At 37.7% G+C, this 20,835-nt stretch overlaps 1 protein-coding gene across 5 annotated transcripts in view; it reads right to left on the minus strand.

Moving 5' to 3' along the window:
* The window catches only part of ORC5 (origin recognition complex subunit 5), a 66,515-nt gene extending 49,407 nt beyond the window's left edge, over positions 1–17,108 (minus strand). For 2 of the 5 annotated variants that reach the window (XM_058420226.1, XM_058420227.1), the window contains exons 1-9: positions 17,021–17,076; positions 12,582–12,761; positions 10,981–11,073; positions 8,940–9,137; positions 5,376–5,450; positions 2,999–3,110; positions 2,512–2,642; positions 767–815; positions 140–230 (exon numbers count right to left, since the gene is read on the minus strand). In XM_058420226.1, the coding sequence (XP_058276209.1) occupies positions 140–230; positions 767–815; positions 2,512–2,642; positions 2,999–3,110; positions 5,376–5,450; positions 8,940–9,137; positions 10,981–11,073; positions 12,582–12,692 (860 nt within the window). In that variant the 5' untranslated portion in view covers positions 12,693–12,761; positions 17,021–17,076. Of the gene's footprint in view, positions 1–139; positions 231–766; positions 816–2,511; positions 2,643–2,998; positions 3,111–5,375; positions 5,451–8,939; positions 9,138–10,980; positions 11,074–12,581; positions 12,762–17,020 lie in introns of all 5 variants that reach the window. The other 3 variants (XM_040062003.2, XM_040062004.2, XM_040062002.2) reach the window with 2 other exon arrangements.
* Between the last annotated feature and the right edge of the window lie 3,727 nt (positions 17,109–20,835).

Consider the following 20,835-nt stretch of genomic DNA (forward strand, 5'->3'; position numbering starts at 1 on the left):
TAGCAGGAAAGAAATGTGCATTAAAGAAAAAAGATTACATCTAGCAAAAAAGAAACACTAGCCGTGAAACACAGTGAGAGGAAGGTTGTTAAAAACAGCAGCCTCAACAAAGCAAACGTGCCTATGCCCTCCAAATTACCTGGATATTTCCCGGAGATAAACAGTCTGCATTGCCTTCTTCAAATGAGGTTCAATATTCTTCCAGAGTTTGCGGGTGTCACGTTCATTTGCTGCAGCAAGCCAGAATTCTGTTAACATTTAACTCATACAACACTAAAACTCATGCCTGACACCTGAGCAGTCACAGGCATGACACGGTCTAACACCCTGACTCTGGCATGCTGCTTTAGGATGATGCACCATCACCATCCATCCAGCAAGCACATGCTGCCACACAAGGCTGTTTCTCTATGACTGTTCTGAGATAATCTGTGCCAGTCTGACAGCACCTCTCGGTTTCTTTCTTCTCTTAGCCTTGACAAAGAAATAACTTCTCCCATTACTTTGTCAAAGTCCTGATGGTTGAGTGAGAAGAAAAATGTATAGGAGGCAGGTAAATTTTCATGTATTTCCATCTTTGTTTCCTAAAACACCACCACCAAATATGATGTACTGCTTCTGCTGCAAGTGGAGTAAGCAATGCTGTTGTGACCTGGGATACCACTGTGCCACCACAGCACAAGGATCAGAGCAAAGTCTTCACCAAAACCCACTAAACAGCACCTGCTCTCTCATACACCTGCTCAGATTAAAGACACAGCCTTACCTTCCCCTCTGACCACAGGTTCACAGTATTTAGAAAAATTGAGCGCTGCCTACAGAAAGCAAAAAATAGAATGCATTAAAATACTCTCTATCTGATCTACCTACAGAGTATAAATAGCAGGGTAGTTCATTCCTATGCAAAGCCAACAAATACTTTTTTCAGTCAATAATTATGCTACTTGCTTACAAACATTATACTGTCAAACACGGCAACATTTCTACACCATAAAATACACACAAAAGTAATCAAACACATGTTACTTGGCTTTGAGCTCAGCAAGATCTGTTTGTTGTAATCGGGAGTTGCATTTTTTTTTAACATAATAATTTATCATTACAAATGCAATAAAAAATTTTCATGAACTTTTCTTACTCCCTTCATTTTCAGATAAAACTTTCCATTCCAGGAGAAGTTCTGCACATTTAAACGCAAGCAGAATTTATTTTTTAAAATTATTTATATAAAAAATATGCTAACATATTCCATATGCAAATTAACTCCTTTTTCCTAAAGATTAAGAGATTTTTGACAACACTGTAATCTAGACTTTCCTCTAGAATGGTCAAATCAGTATCACACAGAATTTTGTAAAATACCAGTACTCAGATTTCATTCTTTGTGTCCTACTGCACTTTAATAAATCTCTGTGCTAATATACAAAACTCAAAGTGGAAGTTCCATATATAAATATAATAAAATTCCAGATTGTATTATTAACAATCACACATAACAGCATACACATTTAGAGTCTGTATTAGACACTAAGGAGTTCAGAAGCTTGCATTCAGTTGTATGTGTCTGTCACTATCTTCTATGGAAGAGACTTGTCAACCACATGAAGAGTTTAGGGTTCAATCACGTATTTTTGTAGTGTTGCACAAGCAAATAGTGCATCTAAAGCTAATGAAGCTAATTCTAAGCTAATTCTCATAAGCAGAGCCACTCAAGTACACATCTGCAAGAACCATGACCCTGGTTTCTATTTCTGCCTCCAGCAATCTCATCTACATGTATAACCTGTATGGTTGACACAAGTTTAGCTGAAACTTAGCAGCATGTTCCTGAGGAAATACAAGCAGAACATTCAGATCATCTCTCAAGCACTGATTTGTTTACTGATCACATCAAACTTGTAAAACTCCCTTGTACACAGTACAACTAATTAAATAATAATTGGATTAAGATAATGTTTGTGATTATTATTAAGCTTATGTGAGTGTCACCATCAAGTAACTTAATTTTCTTCTGTTAAGTCTGTTTACTGTTACATTATATGGTTAAAACTCCTTTTTCCAAATACTTTCAATTTATTACCAGAAAACTACACAACATTGGAAGCCCTTTACAGCCACCAAAATAACTGCAACCTTTGTTACGGATTTTTAGGGCAACTACATTTTAAGCTAACACACTCTTAGGAGGGGGAATTTACACTAGATATAAGGAAGACTTTTTTTACTGTGAAGGTGGTGGGATACTGAAACAGGCTGCCAGAGAAGCTGTGGATGCCCCATCCCTGGAAGTGCAGAAGGCCAGGCTGGATGAGGCTCTGAACAGCCTGGTCTAGTGAAAGGTGTCCCTACCCATGGCAGGGGAGCTGAAACTAGACCTTTGAGGTCCCTTCCAACCCAAACCATTCTATAATCTCTGATTTTTATTCTGTGCACATTCAACAATAAATATTTTTTTCATTTGGCAAAAGACATCCCAAAACAAAACAGGAACTCTAAAGAAGCTCATCTCACCAGGTGCCGAAGTTCTTTCAGGTCCCTACAGACCATGTAGAAGACACCAAGCAAAATATTGATATATGCAGCATAGAAATCGGCAGAATATTCTGGGGGATGATTCTGAGACAAGATCTTCTGCAGATGTCCTGTTTAAACAAAAATAAATTTTGCTGCTTTTAAGCCAGCTTAATAAATCGACCACATTCCTGGAAAAACCAACAATAACCATCACTAAAAAACCCCAACAAAATCCAGTAAAACCTACACTGATTTGACGAACCAGCAAATGTAATGGAATCAAAACATTACTTTGAGATATTCTGGCAAGCAGAAAAAGACAAGATCTTTACAGGTTTTATGAATACAGACTTTTACATTCCAGTAGCTATTACATATTCTGAGTTCTGTAAAAGACACACTGATAAACCTGGAAAAAACTTTTGAAAGTCCTGTGACAAAGTGTTATGCAATCCCCAAAAAGCAGATTAAAAAGTTAGTTTACCTATGCTGTAATCTGGAAAATACATGGTGAATGGCTCAAAGCACCCGATACTTGGACGGAACAGCTCCCACACTATTTCACTGAGCAGAATAACTGTCACATTTCTGTCAGTCTGCACAGGGAAAAGAAAAAACTGAATGAGAGAGTGACAGGCAGAGAAATAACAAAAAACAGTGCATGTTAGAGCATCAATGAGAAAAATTATTATTGTGACTTTTCTGCTTCACAGAAATCATTAAATTTACAGTTTATTACTATGCTAGTAATTTGCATTAAAGCTTCAGCCGGCCTAATCAAGCAGCTCATACATTTGCAAATCTTCATAACTATATGATATTTCTCTCCAACCCTTGCCATTTCACTGACAAGGTAAGCTTTGTTACACAGTAACAAGTAGATTCCACCCCAAAATTAAGAGAACATTTTACTTTAGTAATTAAATACAGACTTTCAGAGCAAACAGAAAAAGTTAAAAAGCAGAAAGAAATCTCAGTGCCTCTGGAACCAAGCTATCTTGTACTTTATTTTAAAGGCAATCTGGTCTTTAAAAACAAACACACACACACACCAAACCAAAAATGTAATATTACCTGTTCACCCTCCCAACTGTTTTACTACTTTACAGCAATGGAGCTGTTCATAGTAATATATTTTTGTAACCAAGTTTTTATTGACAAATACCTGCCTCAGATTGGATGTTTTGATCAATAAGTAACAAAAAGTTTCTGATTAAAAACAATATTGCTTTATTTTGGTCACCTTTCAAAACACCAGCTACTTAATATGAAGCTAAAACTATCTGTGAAGATATGTCATTCTCTCTCTTTGCAAGGTTTTTGCAACCACACTAAAAATTCTGCCTAACAAAAGAGGCTTTTAAATGTGGTTCTTTGAGAAAGTGAATGCTTTTGTGAATGACTTGAAAGACATTTAAATGCCATTCCCTTCCCTGAAATGTAGTGAAAATCATCTTTTTTTACTTCCTTTTCCCTCTTCTTGGTGAAGTGGCACCCACCCATATTCTTTACTGTTTCTTCTTCATTTTTATGGACCATAAATATTTTTTTCCCTTTTAACAAGAAAGTATCTTTCTGCATTTCTTTCATTTGATTTCCTCTCCCAGACCTCCTAATGCTTCAGCTGACAGAAGTACTAAGATATGTTCAGTTCACTTCCTGACTGAACATCCAGTATGAAGAACTTCAGTACTTGCCACCACAATCCTCAGGGAAATCAAACATCCATGACCTATTCTGCAGCAGCGACCCACCCGTCCCATGATATCCTTCACTACTACTAGTGGTGTTTCTGGTCTCCTTTCACTCCAGCAAAGAGATGCAAGAGATTTGCTCCTACAGCAATGCTCTGCATTGGCTGCACAACTCTTTTAGAAAGCCTCAGTCCAGAATCCAGAATTTAAGCAACCGGAATACCAGCATTCAAGACAAGAGATTTGTTTGGAGGTTAATTTTGAATTTGGGAGTGTTCCTCTGGCATATATAAGTCTCAGCCTATGCGGTTTTGACCCCTGAATAGCAATTACAGACCCATGTTTGCCTCCCTTCTCCACAGAACAGGTTGTTTCTGCTGCAGGAGCAGTCTAGTCCAGAACATGGGCAGAACAGATAAAAGAGACAGAAAATGCACCAGCTGCCAGGATTAAGAACACAGCTGTGAATCAAACTTCATTCAGTAGAGAAATCAATGTGACCAGAAGATTAAGAGCACCACACAAAAGCTTTGATGTAACAAGTATAATTTCAGCTATTTACATGTTCAGACATTTCAAAGTACCAGCAACTTCTGGTTTTGTCTTCAGCTTCTTTTCAGAGAATGTACCATTTTTGCTTATTTCAAGGCAAAAGCTTTGATGCTTCACAAGTGAGAAAGGAAAGCACACTGTGGTTTACTCCAATCAGAAACTTACTGCAGCACAGTTCCAGGAGAAGTGTGAGAAAACTCTCTAGCAAGTCAAAGCACATTCACAGCTGCTGAGCTGTGCAGCTCCAGCGAAATTAAACAGCTGGTAGCCTCCTAAAAATCTCATTCTTAAAAGGACAAATAATCTAGAAAAGACAGCTATATATCTGACACAAGCCTCCCAAGAATCTACAACATCAGATATTGTAAATAAGATACCATTAACCACAACTGGAAAAAATATAAATAAAGGGTCCAAAACAAATCTCACAATACTTGAATTCTAGTTTGGTTTCTAGTTTTGATCACTGTGTTGGTGGAGTGAGGCTTAATTTTGCAACTTCTCTCATCTAAATAATCACTTATCTTGATCTGTGAGCCTGGATGTACAGCTACAACATGTTCAGTTACTTTCAGCTGGCAGGACACGATTGATCATTTCTTTCCAGACACTTACCAACTCTTGAAGCCTAAGAAATGCTGGTAGGATGTTGGCTTCCATTTCCCTCAGCTGCTCTGCTCTATCCAGAACCTTTTAACAAAACAATTATATTACATAGACAAAGTCAACTCCCACTCCCACATGGATTTAAAATTAATTCTTAGCTGCTGGAAACTGGAGAGATTATTGCTCCAAATGTGCTTCCAGGAAGCCCAAGCAGGCCTGCATCTAAAAAAGCACACAATCCCTAGACAAGCAACATTCTCATGCCTTACGGCAGGAAGAATTATTATTCAAGTCCAGTCAGGAATAACACAATGAAGTCATGATATCCTTAACAACCACTGAAACCTCCATTTTTTTCCCAAAATTCTTCTTATCTTTCACATTTACATGTAGTACAGTAGCACTGTAACTACAAGCTTACTCCAGAAGAGTTATCTTTTCCTACTATGAAATTATTTTTCAGAAACAAGAGCTGGTATTTTAAAAAAATTAGCTATTATCTAGAATTCACTGAACTGAATTTTGAGAGAAACTTTTCTTGTCATAGTTTGCAACACAGGAACTTACAGGATACATTGTATGCAAACCTCACATAGCAGTAACAGACATGTAGTATATGTACAGCTTAAACAAGAAATATCTTAAGCAAATAACATTTTAGAGTCTGAAGAATTAAAACAGAAGCATGAAGACATGCAGGATAATCCTTTGTTAAAAAATGTGTATTCCCAGCACACCTAAAATCTTGACAAGAATGAAAGAAGATAATAGAAACACATTTCTTTTGTAGCTTATTTACTACTCGCAACATAAATCTAAATTCTGAAGTTCATTACTTCTTTTGAATTATTGCTGTTGAGATAAAAAAATATAAGTCCCTAGAAAATTATATTTTTTAACTTACTATGTATCTTCTCTCCACCAAAATCTTAGGACAACTATCATTCCCGTTGCCCACAATGAGGAAAAGAATTTTATGTGTACAACCAAACATTTTCTGAAAACATTATTTTAGAATCCCATCACTCAAACCTGAAAGAATATCTCTGCATCATTATCTCACATTTCTTGGGAATTTATTTAAAACTACAACATATGATTTTATATTGGTATCTGCATTTGTCCATGTAATAAGTGACTTTAGGAATGAAGACTGCTTTACACTACAGACTAAAGAGAGGCTTTGTATTTTTACTAATAAAATACTGCTTATTGGACTTAGTGACATGCAGGTACCAAACACAAAGCTTTAAGGTCTTGACCTAAGCAGATCACACTTTTTAGTTAAATGGGAAACTACATTTCCTACTTACAGCAGAAAAAATACACTGTGACCCTGTTTTGTGGAAAATGTCAAGTGGTTCAGAGAAATAGCCTTCCTCCAGGTTTATATATCTATGCCTTATTCTTTGGTGTCCATACAGACTTTTCATTCTTCAATTTTTTAAAAAAGCTTATACTTTCTAAAACTGACTGCTCACTTACATAAAAAAGGTAGCTTGATACTCTGTAAAGTTCTAAATATTGTAAATGCATGAATGAATACAAGTTATATCTACTGCAAATTTTCAGGTAGTTAAAATGAGTAAATTAATTTTTCATAAGAAATCACAAGCATTCAGCACCCATACTAGGGTTAAGAGAAACATTTAGAATTCTTTGCTTGAAAGTAAACATTTATCTTAATTTAATTTGAGTTAATTGAGCTGAAATATTACATTATTTACTACTGAAATTAAATAGAATAAGTTAGCATTGCCAGTTTATGTTACCAGCATACTGGTCTTCCATCAGTCTCAATTTAAACCACACTATGATAAATCCAGATGACATAGGTTAATAAACATGAATTGATTTCTCCCATTCCTGTCTCTTCCCATGCAGAATGTAACTGAAATACTAATTTAATACTTAATTTTTCTGAGGCAACAACTATTTCCATGATACAATTGAACCTTTGTAGTTATTTAATGCCTTATTTTCTACAACCATTGTTCAAGAACTTTCTAATTTTCTGAGTGATGCCAATTTGCATAGAATACATGAAGAATTCTTTACTGATGTAGAGTAGTTTTTAATCCAAACGCTAATCTGAAAGTAAGATTTTACCGTAAGAAGTATTATGCGAAATACACTGAAAGTTATTAGAGAGATAAATTTTATGCTTATGGAATTGCTGAAGAATGTCAATATCACTTTTGTGACAGTAAGCTAAACTACTTGTCTATTTATATATTTTTATCTGTTTTAAGTGTTAGTACATGATTTTCTTCATTCCACTTCTAAGAAGCACATCAAATTTATTAACCTTGCGACCTATAAGAATCTATGAGATAGTACTGTTTCCACTAAACATGATACGAAGTTATTTAACTCAGTGACAAAGTATTTTTAAATGGGAATAAAGCATACTTAACTATAGCCTATGGAACAGAATGAAGAATGTTCAGTATAATTATGAACCTCTTGTTTGACTGCAAAAAAACCCCAAAGCAGTATGGGCACACTGAGAGCTTAATGACCCTGGGTAATCACTCTGTGTGTTTCTCACAGCAATCAATCTTAACCACGTTCTTGTTTTCTTAAATAATCAATTTCAACTCTCTAAAAAAACCCCACAATTCCTACTGCTGACCTAAAATTTTGGTCTGAATATTCTGCAGGTCCACACTATATATATACACTTACACAACACTAATACTACAGCTTTCACGTTGTCCTTTCATCAGACCTCTTGTATGACTGAAATTTGTTTCCATGTTCTTCTCTCAGTACAATAAATGCTGTTATAGTCTGCAAATTTTTACTCATTTATGTAGTTAGGATCATCACAGTAAAAAACCCCCAAAGACCTAAACCAAATCCTTGTGTTTTAGTATTACATTGATTTAATCTTTCCTGCAACCTAAATTCTGATTATTTCCCCTGCAATCTGCAGGAATTTGACCAAATCATAAACTTGAGAATATCATCAATTTTTTCACTGCAGTCTTTTTTTTTCAGCTTAATTTTAAAACTACAGGTCCTGTCTCCAAGGGCCACAAGTGTAGCTGAAGATGTAAGATCTCAAAAGCACTTTTACAGAGAAAGTTATGCATTTTAGTTGCTTAATATTATCCTTAAGTTCTGTCCTAGCCAACCAAGCCTTGTTATTTGCATTCTCCCTATTCCCTTCTGCACTATTCCCCACCTCTGCTTTCTCCTTTGTGATGCTATTTTCACAAGGAAACAGATAAATATGGCTTACTAATAAAATACAGGCTCCCTATATTTAAAGACTTTGTAACACTATTACATCCCCAATTTAACTGTGTGGTATAATTTGTGTTCATTATTAGTTATATTATACTGGTTTTGTGTAGAAAAATTTCTAAAACCAGGAAAAATAGAGAATTTCACCTAAAGCCTGCAAGCCAACAGAACGAATCTGTCCACAGGTTCTGAATGAGGTCTACAGAGAAATTTTTGTGCAAACTGCTCTATAAGGCACACATTTCACGTACAAATTTTCAATAGCCATTACTTACAGCCTCTTAGCAGAATGAGACTGGACATTAAAATGAAATTACTTACAATGTATACTGTTTGATCTTGAAGCTCTTGACTGGCCAAAGTTTGTTTAAACAGACGAACAAAGTCATTCAAAGTATCACAATGCACAGGAGAGGTCTGCTCTGTGCCAGAAGAACAGCTTTGCAACTGGATGAGAATTTCTTCTAGAAGAAGTCGCGATGTAAAGTGTTCCACACAGTTCACAAACACATGAGGAAGCTGAAGAGAACAAGAAAAATTATACAACTGCATTTGGCTTTTTCAGTGTAAATACTCCAGAAAGAGTTTTCTCCTCTATATGAGAGAATGAAAGAAACCATACCCTGCCAACAGAATATAGAGCAAGAACAAAAAACACTTGTTAAAAAAAGGATCAATCATGTACCTAGTCAAAATATTATGTATCACAAACTGAAGAGAGAGCTGATGAATCTTCAAATGGAATTATACTTTCTAATTATGTTTAAAAACTTAAGCACAATGTATCCTTTAACTATGTTGAAAACTTGTGAGCAATATACAAAAAAAAAAAAACCCAAACAACATTTAGTTCAAAGAAATTTAGACAACTGTAAGACATCATAAAATGGTTTATTACAAATTACAGTGTCTAGAAAACACAGATATCTTAAACTTACATTACAAAGAAACTAATCTCCCCAGCACACTCCCCAGAATTACTGTGAATGTTTTTAGCATTCAATACACACAAATGATAAAGTGTAAGCTTCTATATCACACGCATGCGATCAGCATGATTGTGCAGAACATTTTCAGAAAACCAGATCTTTCCAGAGCAAAGAGTGAGCAAAAAACCAGAGTATGAGATACATTATAGGTATTAATTTAGTAATATTGAAAAACTACAGTAATTTGTCTTTAAATAGAAGGCACTATAACCTATAAAATAGTACCAGCAGTCAAACCTACCTAAGGAAAAGAGAATTTTCTAGCAACCCTGTTTTTAAGACACAGCTTATCTGCACAGCTCCATAATCTCTGGTAAGAGATATTCTTTTTCACACTGAACATTAAAACATCTGGAAAACATTAGTCACTGGGATGCAGGAACATGACTGTCTATAGCAAAAAAAAAAAAAAAAAAAAAAAAAAAAAAAAAAAAAAAAAAAAAGTACTTCATTCCAGTCTTCCTACTTAAAATACAATATGATTCAGCAGATGTGGGGAAGTGTGTGGGTACATGCCAGCAATCCACTCACACAGCATGTCATAAAAAGCTTTTCTAGGATTTTGAACATCATTAAAAGGAAAGGGCTACATCACCAAAAAGCAGCTATTCAAAGTTCTGCACCCCCACAGCAGAAGGAAAGCTGGGTGCCCCAGATGTGATTCACACTACCACAGTACACGGGAGACACCCACACGTGGCACAAGGAAATTCTGTAGAGAGCTGCTGCTAAAACCAGCTGCTCCCCAGAAGAGGATCATAAACCCCTGCCTTCTACCCTTCTCCCTCTGCAGAATTTTTAATGAAGGGGGTTCCTGCATAAAACCTGCAGATCCTGCAGGTAAGTGATAAATCTACTCTGGACAAGCTGAAAGTGTCAGGGCTATAGAAACACACAAGTGGAAATGTATGGTTTAGGCACAAAGTGGACACCTGTCATTGGATTTAAATCCCTGAATTTCATGACTGACAAAAACAGAGATATTAACAGATCTAGAAGGAAATTTCTGTAATGACACCCTTCAACTTAGGAGGACTTTAAAACATGCTTTGGAAAAAATTAAAACAACTAGTCAATGGAGCTACTTCAGGCTAAGTCATGGAGACAAGATGAATGATATTTGTCTTTTTTATCTTTTTTAAACTTTCTTTAAAAAGCTGTTATGATTTATATCATATTTCAGTATGCACAATTTCATTTTATCCTAAGTGCCCTAGTGAGTAGAGTGATGCATTCATGACACAGTAAGCAGAGAAGAAGAAAATGGAAGGCAGAAATGGTTGAGAAAACAAACCATTTTGAGAAAGTAGAGCTTATTTTGAGGAACTATGGTTATAAATTGTAAATTCAATATCCTTTGTGACCATTCTTACCTGCAAGGTAGTTAGAAGAGTTTGCATCACGTAAGTCTTTCCACTAGATGTATGTCCATAGATAAAGATGGATGGAAAACTAAAGTGCTGACGCTAAGGGGGAAAAAAAAAAGAAGTCGTTGCTGTTTCAATTCTTTCTCTTTTCATTCAACAGATAAAAAATTTAACAATGAACCTTCCTCCTCAAAGAAAAGTTATCTCCTAAATTGAGGCATTAAATATGAAATACACCAATTATTATGGAATCAACAAGGTAAGTTTTATGTTACAACTTTGCTGAAATGCAAGGAGGGTAAGTGGCAAGAATCAAGTATCACAGAACTGCCAGTGAAACGGCTGTAACAAACAACAAAAAACACACAAACACAGAAAAGCAGTGGGCTCTTAATTCAAATTAGTTAACTAAGTGAAACAAAATCTTGGCAAGCACAAATTGCAAGCCATACATTCCCCTAGTTTCTGCAAACACTACAAAATGCTTTTCATTAGCACCAAACAGAAAATAATTAAATAGTGTGAAGAAGGAGATGGTAAAGCTTGCTCTTCTTTCACAAAGTAATATTTAATGTATCTATTTATTTAATTGTCCTGATGCTGTTGATTTCATGTAATTTTTTTAAGATGCAGGAAAAATAACTGAATTATTCTTTTTTTTCCATTCTGAACAGGTTTTCACATAGGTGAAGATGAAAACACAGGTTTGTGTTTTCATTTCTAAGTTGTATAAAATTGACACTTTCTATGAAAAACAACAGTCATTTCATCCAAGATGAAACAGTCTTGTGCAAGACATGCAGGTTTGAGCACCTGTACATTGATCAAAAATTGAAGCACCTATTTTTAGGAAGAGTTGCTGCTGCTATGCTTGTAACACACACATAAAACTTCAATACTGTCATTTGATGTTATTATTATCAGTATCCATAATTAATGGCAGAAAATAGATACTAATTTCCAGTTTGTTACTGAATGTAAGCAGACATTCTGCAAGCAAACTGCTTATAAGTTGGCAGATAAAAATCCCCATTACTTTTTACCACAGCTTTGTGAAGCAGCAATAGAATCAATGAACAAGTCAGTGATTTCTCCCCCTTTTGACTTGCCTCAAAACTGCTAAAGATAAGATCAATTTAATGCACTCAGAATTCAGGCACTCAGATATTAGATTATCAGGTCAAAAACAAACAAGACTTTCTACACTGACACTGAAAAAAAATTACCCCACAACTTTAGGTCCAGGAGGAAGAGACTTACTCCCTGGTACTAACTGGCAAAGACACAATAGAGCTGTGGCAAAATCAGGCTTCAGAGAGACAAAACACAAATAGCTCTATATTTGTTTAGGTCCTTCCAGTTGCAAGACATCTTTCAACCTTCCAACACACCAGAACCTCCTGCCAAATACTAATGATAAAGATGGTAACAAAAAATAAAACTCCAACAAAGAGGCAACCAAAGCATGTTCATAGTAACATCACAAGAGCACCCTTAAATTTCTATTGTTCATGGTAACATCACAAGAACACCCTTAAATTTCTGTTCTCCCCCAAGACAGCGGCATGCCTTTATTCTATTCAAACACAGGATACAAAGAGCACTACCTCGCCAAATATGGACAGCAACATGGACACCTGGGACTCCCGACAAGGCACCAAACTTTCCAAGTGAAGCAGCTCAGCTGATGGGTATGCTGGATGTGCAAGATTAGGCATTTTGATATTCCTGTAGTCAGTCACCTAAACATGAATGTCCCTTTGGAGGTGCAGAGATAACAAAGTGATCTGGAAAACAGAAAGTTTTCATTATAATTTGCTTCCATACACAAAAGGAAAGGCAATTGACAGAAAATCTAAACAGACATTCCAGCTCAAGATAAGATGATACGACAGACTTATGACTATGACAGACTTCAAAGACTATGACAAAATTGGATATAACTACGTAAGGCATTAGACAGAGATTTCCACACCAGACAAAATCCAAAAAAGCAAATCAAAATGGAAAGGTACATAGGATATGAGCAAATCAATACAAGAAAGAATTATCATAGTCTAGTTAACTGAGAATTACACATCCAATTCTAGTTTTATATACATTTAAAAGTAGCAAGAGAATAAAAATGAGTAAAGTAGATTAGTCACAGATCAGTCATCTCCCTGAACAGTCAATAAACAAGGATTTACAGATAACAGGAAAGAGGTAGGACATAGGGAAAGATAAGCATGATAAGTAATAGATCTCTGGCTGCTAACAGGAACGCTAGCCCCATCTTGAAAGGAGCAGAGGCATATAAAGAAAATTCAGTTGTAGTGGTTTCATGTTCACTAAATTTTGGTCTTGTACTTATTCTTTCTGTGGGTGAGAGACTAGGAGAAAAACAAAGCAGGTTCAACCTTAAAATTAACAAATAGTTTTATTAACATACACTAAAAGAATAGAAAAAAAAAGAAAGTTGGGAAAAAAACTAAAATGGAATGAAACTTCAAAAACATTCTTCCCTCCCCTGACAAACTGTTCACTTTCTTACAAAACAACATAAAGAGACAAAACTTGTAATTTTCAGTCAGTTTCACTATCTGACAATAGTCTTTCAGCAATTCATTAGGGGAAGAGTCTCTCTTAGAGTCATGGATCCCACTGACAACTTAGAACAGTTCTCTTGTGGGTTTTAAACTGTCACAAAAACAACTGCCCGGAGAAACCTGCCTTTGTGACCCTCCTGGGAGCAGTTTCCCAAGCTGCTTATGGGTCATGGGTCTTAGACTTTTGCTGGGGTGTCACCTTTTAAAGATGAATAACTCTAAAGCAAAGGATTCCTCATCTTAAGGTACAGAGATATCTTCTCACTTCTTCACTGGAGCAGAGAGCTTCTCATCTTTATCTCTGTTCAAGCATCTTATAGGATATTACTTAGTTCATCACAAACACTTCTGTTCAAATCCACACACAAATTAAAATTATCATCTCCCCAAATGCGTATCTTTCCCATGATTTAAAGGAATGATCTAAATATAGAGTTCATTTCCATGGCTCAAGTAAGAATGGAACAACCAACTCTTCAACCCTCTGTCCTAATAATCTTTTCACTCTTGCTTTACTGACTTCATGCTGTTGTTCTTTACGTTCACTCTGTCCTTTCTTACTCTCTCAGAGAAAGGCTAAGCTCTGGAAGCTTCATGTTGCTAAGAAAGAGTTAAATTTGCTCAGAGTTTTTGTCTCTCTCTCTCTGTAGCTTGTGGTGTTAGATGTTCAAGGCTAAGGCCGCACTAGTGAGAGAGGAAGAACTCACAGAAACATCAGAGATCAGAGCACCCGGGCAGTCTGGAATCACAAAAAACCAGGCAGGATCATAAATGCCTTCTCAGCCATCCCTCGGTGTAAATCGGGGTGGCTTCGGCCCAAATGGTGCCCATAGCTCTTATCAAGGGCCCAGCAGAGATCTCTCCCTGCTCCAGAGAAGTCTGAAGAAAGCAGCTGTTGCAAAACAGCAACTCTCCTTCTCCCTCCCCTTCACCTGGGAGCCGATGGAATCCGGCCAGGCCTCAGGCCAGCTCCCAAAACAGGGGAGCAGCAGGCCCAGCTCGATGTTACCTGTCTCTGTCTGGCCAAAGGAAAGAAGAAAAAGGACCCACCTACAGGAAATCAAGGGGTTTTATATGGTACTTCCCAAAGTCGTAGCCAACAATTTCAGTGGTTAGAACAGATGCCAGTATTCTAACTAACTCTCTGATAGGTCCCTATCTCTTCCAAAGAAATTCCCAGGTCTTGACCAGGAGAATTATTCTACATTCTTCTATAACTAAAAAACCAAACTGTACTAACCCGTGACAATGGCCAAAACTGGAAATACTCCTTAAAAATTGTAGGAGTCCAAACCAGTTACATAAGATCGTAATATTAATGACAATCTACCTTTTAGACAAGGACTAGATAAGGACAAACAAAGGCCTTGATTGCTGTAACACTGGGATGGCTGAATTTTAGTGACAGAATACAGAAAAACACCTCAGTCAAAAATATTCTTTGTCTGCACTTCTACAACTGCTGGGAAGATGGTACTTTTACCTGTTGTGATACAGACAACATGCAGAGAGACAACTGAAATAACCTCAACAGCTGAATTCTGACTTTATCAAACACAACACCACAATCAAAAAAAAAGTTCATAAATTTCAGTAAGGCAATAAAGATATCTCATCAACTGTCAGGATTATCTGTATGTTATCAAGACTAAGGTAAAAAACAAAGCACTCCCAACTATTTTAAATGTAAGTATCTACATACAAATACATTATGCTGGTTGTAAGGACAACAGCACAAGAAAAAAAGATTAGGTTAGCAGAAGGAAAGGAGAAATATCAAGGTAAAGGGAAAACAAACTGTTCAGAAGCAAAAATGCAGTAGTGGATCGCACTAACAGGAGAGCTACTGGAGTACAAGGAGATGTGTAAACATACATGTATTTATGGAAATACCTAAAAATAGAGTTCCTTTTGGGACCAATCTCTAATAAGTATTTCCATAAATAGATTTAAGAAAATACTTTTTCTTTTATTTCTACAACCTTCAGTGTTTTCTGAGGTAAAAGTTTGGATTGTAGAATCATCAACAGAAAAATAAGTGGAATTAATGAGGAAAAAAATGGATGTCCCTGATGGTATAAGTAATTCAGTATTTGTATTACACCTACTTGAAAGTAATCACATCACACATAACAAGGACTACAGTCAGATTATCAAGAAACTAAGCCCGAAGTAACTTGAAAAATAAGTTTATTTATAAATCAATCACATATTTCCAATTAGTATGGAAATCAAAGTAATGCTGCTATCAGTGGCAAAAGAAACCCCATAATCATATGTATCAAATAAATTATTTCCTATACAGAGAATCATTTGCCCTTTTTACCGGCTTTGAACGAGTCTGAGCATCTCTCCACCATATATATTCAGATATCTATTCAAAATGGAATGAAGACACAAAACCCCAAATAGCTTGATTAAGGTTGATCTCTAAAAAATTAGCTAAGTATATCAAGAACGAAAAGAAAAAAATATGACAGAGGCCTCTAAAAGCAAAGACAAACAAGTGGGGAAAAAATTCTAGAAAAGGATGTAAAAATCGTGTTTTAAAAAAAAAAAAAAAAGTACAGCCCTTTTGCTCCACTGGCTGCATGAAAACAGGGCTTGAATGTTAAATGTGTTCTAAAAGCATCTAAAGCCATAAAGTACTTCAGTTTTTCAAGGCCACTCCCAGGCAAACTTCCCTCCGGGGAAGCACAAATCGCCTGCAGATCGCCCCGTATCTGCCCGCCCTGTCTGCTCCTCACACAGCCCCGCCAATGGCAACTTCCACCGAACGCATTTCAGCTCCTGGACGAAAACCTACATCTCTACTGGCTATACGTGTCTTAAGCTCCAACGAGACCCCATTCACGAGCTCACAAGAGAAAGGATGCTCAGAGCAACGTGTTCACAAAACAATTAATTTAGATTAAAGGGCAATGATAACACAGTGATAACACAAAGAAAAGTATAGGCCAAAGCTTGAATTCAGGAGGTTCCAGCCCAAGGAAGGTTGTACGTGTGACTCCAGCCAGACCAGGAAGGTGCAAAAAGCACTTTTCAGCTGAGACTGAGTAAGGCTGTAAGAGCACAAGTCAAACTTCATGGCAGGACTTCATTATTTACTAGGACTTCTCCCAACTCACTGGTCCTAAAATGCCTACACTTGGTAGCCTTTCCACACTCCAGCATAAAAGACAACATACAAAAATGACTGAATTTAAGAGACTAGCACGGTTCTGCGTCCCCTCAGACCCTACAAGCCCCCTGGCCGGCACGGACGTGCCTTGGCTGAGGGGGAATGACGACCCCCGGCCTCCATCGAGCGCGGCTCAAGGACTCCTTCCGCCACGCGTGTGCGAGGCTGAGGGTGCTCCCGGCCCAGAGGGCGGCTCAGCCCCCGGCAGGTCTCGCTCCCGCACCAATTCCCACCAGGAAAGCGGAGCAGAAGTAGGTCTGCCCATTCTGCTGCTCACCGCGCTCCTTCCCGCCCGCCCCGGCTCCTCTCACCGGCTCCTCACTCGCTCCCGCCGCCACTGCCGCGCGCGCGCCGCCACCCGCCCCCACCGGCCCGCGCGCATGCGCTGTGGCCACGGCGGGTCCACCTGGGGCGGGGAATCCGCCGTGAGGGGAAAACCGGGTGTTAGCCCCAGGGAGAGTCCCTGGGGCACCCTCCGCTCACCCAGCCGGGTGTACTGTGTTATCCCCCAGGGAGTCACTGGGGCACCCTCCGCTTACCCAGCCGGGTGTACTGTGTTATCCCTCAGGGAGAGGCGCTGGGGCACTCTGCCGCTTACCCAGCCGGGTATCCCACGGGATAGCCTGTGTTATCCCCCCGAGAGAGGCGCTGGGGCACTCTGCCGCTTACCCAGCCGGATATCCCACGGGATATCCTGTGTTATCCCCCAGGGAGAGGCGCTGGGGCACTCTGCCGCTTACCCAGCCGGGTATACTGTGTTATCCCCCAGGGAGAGGCGGTGGGGCACTCTGCCGCTTACCCAGCCGGGTATCCCACGGGATATCCTGTGTTATCCCCCAGAGAGAGCCGTCGGAGCACTCTGCCCCTGCGGGAGCCTCGGTGCTGAGGCTTTTCGCCCACAGGGACAGGCGTGAGGGTGTTGCAAAATGCGAAACATGTAAACTTTTCATAAGATGGGATGTTCTTTGATCTTTTTATACTTTGAAATCCAAACAACAAGAAGGGAGAATTAATCCGTGTGACAGAGAAAGGCTAGAAAGCGCTGGGTGGTGACCAGGTGTTAGAAAGACGAGTTACTTGGTAGAATTGCCGTGTGAAGGTCTAGGGCTGGAAATGTTTCTATGACCCCAGACCTCGGGGGAGTTTAACAAGGCTTGGGAAGGAGGGTGTACTGCTGGTAGTGGACACAAAAGATGCAGAATTCCCGGGCCTCAAGGACAGTTGGTAGAACACCCGAGATAAGCAAAAAACTTTAAAAGCCAACCGTGCCAAATCAGCTCCGACTGGGTAAAAGGTAATTCCTGCGGGGGCAGATGGTGACCATGGACCCAAGAAACCTCCAGACCCGAAAGAAGAGAAAGTTTGAGCATGCGGACTAACCAGCATGAGAAGCGAGAGAATCATTAGCTAATGAATACTAATTAATAAGAGAACTCTGTAACTTGTAGGAAATGAACACTAAACATTGTTTGCTAAAATGTACAAATAGTAAAATGTTTTGGTAGTTCAGGTGTTTAATATCTGGAATATCACCAAGTGCCCAGGCTTGTGCAACTCAGGAAAAAATAATCGGTGTCTCTCTTGAGTGTATAATTATTGTCTTGTTGCTCGCCAGGTAACAAATCTGATTTTTGTGGACAAGTGGAGCCTAGCTTACACATATAAAGTGCACATAACTTACATGTATTCATCACAAAACTGCTTAAAGCCAGGTCTGTGGAGCGTCTGCTCCAGTCAAGCTCTGAAAATTCATAACCATAGGTTCAAATTACAGCTGAAGTTGCATTATGCATAAGCAGTGCACACTGTATTAGAGGGACAAATGTGACAACAGCATGCTGGGTTATGAAAGCTAAAGTGATAAACTCCTTCTGTAGTTGGAGTTGGGTGAAATTTTAAATATGTAAATAAGACGTGAATCAAGCATGGCTTATTTTTAGCAGTCATGGTTTTTTTTTTTAAATATGCGTGTGCACGCACAATCATCATAGCTTATCTGAACGGTATTTCAGATATTTAGATATATATTGTAAATCTATAGACCAAAACCAACCTGAATGGAATTAGATAAAGAGAAGCAAAACAAAACAAAACAAAAAAAACCCCACTGATTTTTGGTTATCTATACAAATTTGTGTACGGTCTTGTTTGTTTGTTTTTCTTTTAATGGCCTGATATTTATCACTGTTTTGACTAAGCATAGTAATATGGTGAAATTATCATTACTGCTACTGAATTCAGTATATAGCACATATGTGTACAAAAGTTGTAGTATTACTGGTTCACTGGACTTGTGAAAAAATCTTTATTTGGGACAGTAGGTATGTTTTAAAGAGTCATATCAAGGCATATGCTTCCCAACAGAGTGAAATACTTTTCTTCCTGGCTTTTGAAACCATGGAATCTCCTGGGACAGATTGCTCTGTGTACACAAAGACCATGTTTCAGAAAAAATATCCCTAATATAATAGCTGAAATAAGTCTCAGTAAGTCCACATTTGTGTAGCACATGTGGGAGATGAAATGAAATACTTTGGAAGCAGTTGTTAGTGGTGTTTAGAACTTGCATCTTCTGTGGATGACTACTGAGCAAATCTGAAATTTAGGCTGGAGCTGAGCAAGAATCCTTAAAAAAAGGCCAGTTTCTAAACATAAAGTTTTCAATTCAGTGGTTATGTTGGAGAATCAGTGCTTCAGGCTGGTGTTCCTCCCAAGGTCACTTCGACACAGCCTAAATCCATATAACCTGACAGGGAAGAGTCTCACTCTCCCTGCTGTGTCCTCGCGTCCACTCATTTTCTTGTCCTAGGATTTGTGGGGTTTATAAAGAGAGCTTGTTGAGGGAACAAGTTCAGCTGAAATCAAACCAGAAGATACTTCAGTGATTGCAGCCTTGCTTCCAAAAGCCTGTGTATTGACTAGGTGGAACACCCAGTCCTCTCTCCTTTAGCTTCTAGTCTGCAGATAAAACAAAATACCCAGTAACAATTCTGCAATTCTGTTTAGTAACCCAAAGTGCCATCATTATTACCATGAGGTAAAAGGTAAAACTCAAAAAAAAAAAAAACAACCCCCCCCCAAAAAAAAACAAAAAAAACAACAACAACAAAAAAAATCACACACCAACAAACAAACAACAAAAAAAACCACACCCACACAACCCTGTATATCTTTAATAATTTAAAATCATTGGGAATTTTGTTATTGATTGAAATGGTGGGACTATAATGCTATGGTTTTGCAGGACTTACCTGAAGTAACTACCACAGAATCCTGGACTCTTAAATCTGCAAATGAATAACTATCACAGGAGACCACTGAACAGTTCTGCCAATTACTTGAGCATATCAGTGTCCATATATTCTTACAGAAAGTCTCTACTTCCCAGTAAAACTACTTAAATTTAGTAAATGTGACTTTTATTTTCATTCAAGAGGCCAAAACTTTAGTAGCAGTTGCTAGAGATAGAATTCATGCCTAAGTATAGCTGGTTATGTGTAGCATAATGAATTTCAGTTTAGATCTTTCATCAAACACAGTTTTCACTGATGTCACTCCATATGCATTTCTGAAGAGCTTTAAATTATTTCTTAATTTATACTAAGCTGTCACATGTCTTTTTCTCTTATTCTGAGTATGAGTTGCTTAGATACCAAATATATTCAAAAAGAGAAAGTAAACAGTAAACTGAGGCTTGAAACTTGCATGTAACAGAGCAGGAGATAGACCTTTCTCACTGTGTTTGTGGTCTGATATTTTATATTAATACTTTTTTCATTGTGAAACTTATTTTCAGTACAGATAGTGATTAATTTTTTATTCAAGCTTTTGCATCCATAGTTCCAGTTCAGCAGCAAACCTTAAATATAGAATAATTACTCATTTGATTAAAATCACTGGGATTCCTCATTTCTTAAATGTCTGTCTTTAAGTGAATTGCAGGATTATGTTCTTTATATATGTGTTTCTATATATCTAAATAGAACCATGTGTAGTACCCATACAAATTTATCTAGGTTCTATATGTATGTAGAGGTATACAGAGGAAATTGTGTATATAGAATATGTGCAGAATATTTTTTTTTAATTTCT

This window comes from Hirundo rustica, chromosome 4 (assembly GCF_015227805.2).
Source record: "Hirundo rustica isolate bHirRus1 chromosome 4, bHirRus1.pri.v3, whole genome shotgun sequence".
Lineage (NCBI taxonomy): Eukaryota > Metazoa > Chordata > Aves > Passeriformes > Hirundinidae > Hirundo > Hirundo rustica.